This window comes from Chiloscyllium plagiosum, chromosome 13 (assembly GCF_004010195.1).
Source record: "Chiloscyllium plagiosum isolate BGI_BamShark_2017 chromosome 13, ASM401019v2, whole genome shotgun sequence".
Taxonomy (NCBI): Eukaryota; Metazoa; Chordata; class Chondrichthyes; order Orectolobiformes; family Hemiscylliidae; genus Chiloscyllium; species Chiloscyllium plagiosum.
Genome location: NC_057722.1, coordinates 34,480,109 through 34,487,011, shown reverse-complemented (window position 1 = coordinate 34,487,011; position 6,903 = coordinate 34,480,109). Strand labels below are relative to the sequence as shown.

General features: G+C 43.1%; 1 protein-coding gene across 2 annotated transcripts in view; it reads left to right on the top strand.

The window, feature by feature from the left end:
• The first annotated feature begins 1,824 nt into the window (after positions 1–1,824).
• The window catches only part of golim4a (golgi integral membrane protein 4a), a 108,766-nt gene continuing 103,687 nt past the window's right edge, over positions 1,825–6,903 (top strand). Inside the window, exons 1-2 of one of the 2 annotated variants that reach the window (XM_043702169.1) lie at positions 4,142–4,174; positions 4,556–4,628. In XM_043702169.1, the coding sequence (XP_043558104.1) occupies positions 4,157–4,174; positions 4,556–4,628 (91 nt within the window). In that variant the 5' untranslated portion in view covers positions 4,142–4,156. Of the gene's footprint in view, positions 2,448–4,141; positions 4,175–4,555; positions 4,629–6,903 lie in introns of those variants that run through there. The other variant, XM_043702168.1, reaches the window with a different exon arrangement.

The window sequence follows — 6,903 nt, the reverse complement described above, 5'->3', positions numbered from 1 at the left end:
CACTGGGTTTGATTCCATACTCAGGTAACTGAATGTGTGGAGTTTGTACATTATCCCTGAGTCTGCATGGGTTTCTGCCAGTTTCCATCTACAGTCCAAACATGTGCAGGCTAGATTAGATTCCCTACAGTATGGAAACAGGCCATTTGGCCCAACAAGTCCACACCAACTCTCTAGAGACTAACCCACCCAGACTCCTTCCCCATATTTACCCCTGACTAATGCACCTAATACTATGGGCAATCTTGCACGGCCAATTCACCCTGACCCACACATCTTTGGAATGTGGGAGGAAACCAGAGCACCTGGAGGAAACCCATGCAAACACAGGGAGAACATACAAACTCCACACAGGTAGTTGCCCAAGGCAGGAATCGAATCCAGGGCCCAGGTGCTGTGAGGCAGCAGTGTAAACCACTAGTCCACCATGCCATCCATATGGTAGGTGGATTGGCTTTGCTAAATTGCCAATAGTATCCAAGGATATGCAAGCTAGATGGATTAGTTAATTAGAATTGCAGGATTACAGATACAGGGTGGGGGGAGGTGGGTCTGGGTGGGATGCTTTCTGGAGGTTCAGCGTGGACTCAATGGGCTAAATGGCCCGCTTCCAAACTGTAGGGATTCTAAGATTTATGTGGCCACAGTAACAGTGAGAAATTCTTTCAGCAGTTTCAAAGACCTGTAAAGATTGTGCAAGTTTTTTTCCAATCAAGCCTTGTAAGGAAGTATCAAAAGCTGGAAATGCGCTGTTATCGACCCTTAAAACAAATCAGGGTCATCGTCAAATCAACATTTCCACACAACTCGGAACACAGGGAGGCCTGTGTGAGAAATTCTTCCATGCACAAAAATGGCATTCTCTTTCTGAGCCTCAGTCAAATATTGAGCTTTCCATTCTGGATATTTACTTATCCTGGCATCATATCCTGGCCATTCACAGATGTTGATATATGAAGATTTCCAACAAGGTTGGAAAAATCAGCCCGAGAACTTGGCACTGGTGCTCTTTCAACTTCTCAACCTTGCAATGTAGCATATAATAGGAAGGAGAATTTCCGAGTTTGGACTTCGGCCTTTGTACGTTGGCAAATATATCTTTGGCCGGCTCCCTTCATCCTGACAACGTTTATTCAAAAATACTGCAGCAGTTATCACATTTCCGTGAAAGCAAAATCAATTTTAAACCGTCCTCTTACAAGAAAGACGAAATCAGAACACTATTGCTCCCACCAACATCAACAGTTTGACCTGGTTTGATCGCGACAAGACGTTGCAACACTGTCGTGATGATCAAGTCGCAGACGCCTTCCCTCTGCCTCTCTCCATACAGATGTTTGCAGACCAACTTGAAGTATTTCCATCATCTTCTGCTTTCTTTTTCATTAAAGCAGGATTAAGTCCTTTCGTTCTGCCCTCTTTAGGAATGAAAATTCTGTAACCTACGGCACTGCCAACACGGATTCTGTCCGTCAATAAGATCTATGGAACGAGTGGGTTTCGCCATCCTTGCAATCTTTCGCAAATTTTAGAAATAAATCTTATCTTCCAACTTTCCAAGTGTAAACCAGAAGGGAACTTTCCTTTTGCACACATATGGGATTACTTTCAGGTTCGACATAAAAATATAAGATGTTTTATGACAACTTCTGACGTTTTGGGATTTTTTTTATTGGGATCGAGCTTTCGACATCACACCACTGTCACTGTGAGATGGTCACTTGGTGCTAACTGTTTACCCAGGAGAGGGCTCCGATCCGGGAATCCTCCAATAGTAACGGTGAGGGTGGGAATGCTACCAATCGGTATGGGAGTGGGTGGGATTTCCTGTCTGATGGGAGGCTGTAGCAGAGTGGAGGTGACACGTAAGACGGGAGATTGGGGAAAAGGCCTGGAAGTTTTCATTGCTGTGAGGTTAAAAGACAAACAGTACTTTATTGTTGCAGAGCTGTCTTCCAGAATAGGGCTCGCTGCAACTTGACAGACCAGAAAGCGGTCCACGGTCTCTGCCTATTCCTAAAATTGGATCGGAGACTTTTAAAAAAAAAATTGAACTTTGTAACTTGTAACCTGGAAAAGATTTTGAGCGAGAAAAGCAGTTAAAGTTGCAGGCACGCCTGTGCCCAACTGAGTGCCGCAGGCTGTTGTGCCCCTGATTCATTAAACATTGAATCGGGAAAGGGGGTACCTCCCTCCCCCCTCCCCCGAATTCTTCGCTTTGGAGCCGTCGAGAAGGCGTCCAGCTAGAAACGGGAGGAATATGGGGAACAGTATGTGTTCCAGGCGACAGAAAAAGATTTTTCAAACTTTGTTCTTCCTTACAATAGTTTTTGGGTTTCTTTATGGTTTGTTGTTATACTACGAGATGCATAATCAGTTAAGGAAGGCGGAAACACTGGCGTCGAAGTACCAACAGCATCAAGAGGCTTTATCTGCACAGTTGCAAGGTACACTTAAAAATTCCGGGGTCTCTCTGTCTGTTGATGTCTGCATGCGATCAGACCTCTCGAGAGTTTCTTTGTTGCTTAATCACTTTAGCTCCGATTAATGCATATTAAAGCCCAAGCCCAGAGCGTCTATAAATTCTACAAACTTTATTTAAGAAGAGAATTAAAGAACATGTTGTGCAATCTGTGTTAACACTTTGTTAGGATTTGTGTAGGAGATCTCAAACTGGATGTGGGACTGGTATTCCTCAGATTCCGGCAGTTTTTTTTTAAAAAATGTACTGCATGGGGAAGCCATTGTGTGAAATTTAATTGCAGTTTCATATGGATCGACGGAGTGACCCTGCACCTACTGTTTTATTAAAAGCTGCGTTTATGAGCAGTAACTACAAAGGAGGGAGCACACAGCTTGAGTCGCTACAAGAGTAAATATTTGGCAGTGGCGAAAGGCGTGTCTCAGCAGATGGGTAAAAACTGTACATTTCTGTTTCCCAAATGTGATCCTGATTGTAAATAAGAGCCAGGTAGCATGACCAGCCGGGGATACAATCTCAGGAATTGTTTTCTCTGTTTCTGTCCCCCGCCACAAGTTGGTTCAGCTTTCGGCCCTCTGATCTCACTGTTTTGAAAATGATCGGGGCACATGGAGTTGCAGTCACTCTCAGAGTGAGCCAATCCCCAGCGGCGGCTGCCGCTTAAGAAAGGAAGATCAGGACCCTCTCCTTAAGCTCTCCTTCATGTCTTTCACTGTAATTGAAGCCCACAGCAGCCTGACTGTGCTATTTCCCCCCCTGCACCATCACAAACCGTTCCGGGACTGCTGCAGACTTTTCACATTCAGGTACATGAGGGGCTCCGACTTCAAAAGGATCATGTAACTCGCGGCCCTCCCTCTCCCCCGAATTGCGAGGCCCTCAACCGGGAGGCTGTTCCTCACTGGCTCGGATTGGTTTTAAATTTACCGTAATTTAAAAAAAAATCTGTAGCCACGTGATTCATAAAATCCGTTCACATTGGAGATCTCCAAATTTAGTGTGGTTTACCGCAAGAGCCCCATGCTTCGAAGTAGGACTCTCTTTTGATGCTCCGCCCATTGAGAGGAAAATGTGTAATTCTCTTGATAATGAACTGTAATATCCTGTTTGGGCTCTGTTGGTTCACTTTATTGTCCCGCTTTCGCTTCTGGCTTTCCAAACTACAAAACGTATAGTGTATTTTCCATCTGTGACCGTGTTCGCCTTTTCACCCAGTGTTATTTCACACCCAGAAAAACATTTACAGAAAATAAAACGCATTTGCTTAAATCACTTAACTTGAAAATAGCCCAGCAGTGAAGGACCTGTACTAATACTCCAAAGACGTAACTTTAAATTCCGTCGTGAATATTTGGAATTGGAGTTAGTTGTTAAGAAAGTACAATTAAAATGTATCAGTTATAATGAAACTCTTGGAATGTCATAGAAAGCAACTGGTTCATTGTTGTTCTTCGCGAAGGAAAACCCTTGATGGTCTGACCTAATGGTGACTGCAGGAGAAAGTGAGGACTGCAGATGGTAGGGATCAGAGTGGTGCTGGAAAAGCACACCCGGTCAGACAGCATCCGAGGAGCAGGAAAGTCGACGTTTCAGGCATAAACCCCATAACGTCGATTCTGCTGCTCCTCGGACGCTGCCTGCCCTGCTTTCCAGCACCACACTCTCTAATCGCGAATGCGGTCGCACACAAACGTGGGTGAATTTTAACTGTCCTCTCAAGAGTTACGCTAGTTACTTAGCAAACCAGAAGATAAAAAGACAAAGTTTTAGGGCATTAATTTTAGGTTGTCAATAGAGTCTTGAGAATTTAAGTAATTTTTTTTCCTCTTGAAAGTGAGCATTAGACCTATTGAGTTTCAAATAGTTTATATTTCTTTGAGGGGACGGTGGTGTGTTTCAATGCATATTTTAGTAGAGCTCATTGGTAACAGATTTCGCATGTTTTAAAAACAACAGATGAAAAGATTCTAGTTTTCACCGACAATTTACAAAACAATCTGCTTATTTTTAGCCGGTTCAAAAACATTTTACAAGTTCTGATACATTCTATCTTTTGATCTCAAAAATGAAAAGCTCGTCTACAAAAACAATACCTGGCTGGATGATGCTATTGACCTTTGCTCCTTCAAAAACGGAAGAACACCAGGTGATTGATATTTACAATTTAATTACTAAATTAGATTGTAATCAAATCTAATCTAATTTAGTGAAAGTCAGTGATTGGTCATTGGAATTTGAATGCTGCTCGATTACAACTGGAAACGAAAACAATGTCATTTTATCTGGGGGAAATATAATTGATGATAACTAAGTAATATAACAAAGACTGTGAATAAATAGTTTGCAAATTATATCGTTGCCTTTGTTTAGATTAGATTAGATTACTTACAGTGTGGAAACAGGCCCTTCGGCCCAACAAGTCCACACCGACCCGCCGAAGCGTAACCCACCCATTCCCGTACATTTACCCCTTTACCTAACACTACAGGCAATTTAGCATGGCCAATTCACCTGACCTGCACATCTTTGGACTGTGGGAGGAAACCGGAGCACCTGGAGGAAACCCACGCAGACACGGGGAGAATGTGCAAACTCCACACAGTCAGTCGCCTGAGTCGGGAATTGAACCCGGGTCTCTGGCGCTGTGAGGCAGCAGTGCTAACCACTGTGCCACCGTTTAATGAACATAGATCTCAAAATTGGGCTTTGAACTGATCGTAATGTTCAACAAATGTCTTCACTGATTTGCTGCATGACTTGCAAACTTGAACTTACAGATCAAGTGCTAACTATCCACAACTGAACAAACCTTCACCTGCATGAGGGATTCCTTCATCTGCAGCGATGCTGTTTAAAAGGCCAGTTATCCAACTTACAGATGACATGATTTTGAATTCTGCTAAATTTACAGAAGTAACATTGAGTAATTTTAGAAATATTGTAGTGAGTCACTTATTTTGCAGTGAATGTTGCTGCATTCGGCCTTGGAGAGGAGAGGGGGACTGAAGCTATGATGCTGGCCATCATAAGCTACATCATCGCTGGGTAAGTGCTAAATGTCATTGGCTTTCACTACTACAGTGTTCAGGCTGGGCTGCATGCAACATTAAGTTGAAGTTTGACAAGAGGGACAAGAGGCTAACTGACAGGTGTTAACGCACCAAATATCTTGGTGTGAAACACTCATCAGCGATCGCCTGCATGTTGTTCCATCAAAATCCTCATCTGAGAACTTTGTCTAGAATTCTTCTAAAAACTTGCCCTTTGTGGATCTTTGACAGGAACTATCCTTTCTCCTGGTCTAGTAGCATTGCATTCCTTTTCTGTGATTCAACATGAGGAGATCCCCAACTCTGCCACTTTCTAAGCTTCGTACATTGATAGCATCTGCTCTGTTTACTTCTTGTATTTGACCACAGTACTGCTGCTTCATTGGATGTTCTCACTCCTCCTCTTGAAGCTGCTATTCATGTCCAAGCTGCAGTACTTGAGTAGCAGAAAATCAGAAGAGGAGGTCTTGGGTAAGTGAATGGAGGAGGAATGGAAAATAGGAGGCTCATGGTCACGTCATCTGGCGTTTGCACTTCATGTCCAATAGAAGGATGGAGGAGAGCTTGAATTTGAGAAGTGCCATAGCCTAGATACATCTCTCATCCTAAATGTTCTTCCTTGCTCTGTATGAACCACTTTTGACCAATGAGGTTCCATGGATGTGGAGCATCATATCCTCCACTGAGTTTTGGGCAATCTGTACTTTCTTATACTCTGTTCTTCTCTCTGTGGCTATTGGCCACCTTGTTCTGACAGAAAGAGGAAGAATGTCAGTGATTGTGTCGCACTATGCTTCTATGAAGTGACTGTCCACCTGAACAGCTGCAACTTTGTGGAAACAGTATGAGGCTGGTGTATTTGGAAAGTTTGTGAGGGTGAGATAAAGTATTTGAATACTACCCCTGAGGCCTGACTGATAAAGAATACTGATGAGTGATTATTGGGGAAGAATTTTATGTTGCATTGGGTAGACAATGTAATATGAAGAAACATTCACTGACTTTGATCACTCATTGACAATATTGTACTACTGACAGACCCTTGGGGTAAGACTCCATGAATTGACTTCTTTGATTACTGATCCATTTCCTTTGAGGTTATTCTTGCCCTATTCAGAAAAATAACCTGTCTCTCTCTTGATCTCATGGACTATTGCCTCTTGTACCTGTTGTTCCATCTGGTATGCTTTACTTTCCATTCAGTTCCAGCTGAATACCAAAGCAACAGCTTTCTTCTAATGAATGGAGCACATCCTCAAGACAGGCACGCTACTTTTAAGGGAACATGTGTTAGTCATACTGCTGGACTCACTCTTGAGCATCCAACTGGACAACAGCACAGAGCACCTTTGTTTGAATGTCACAATGACA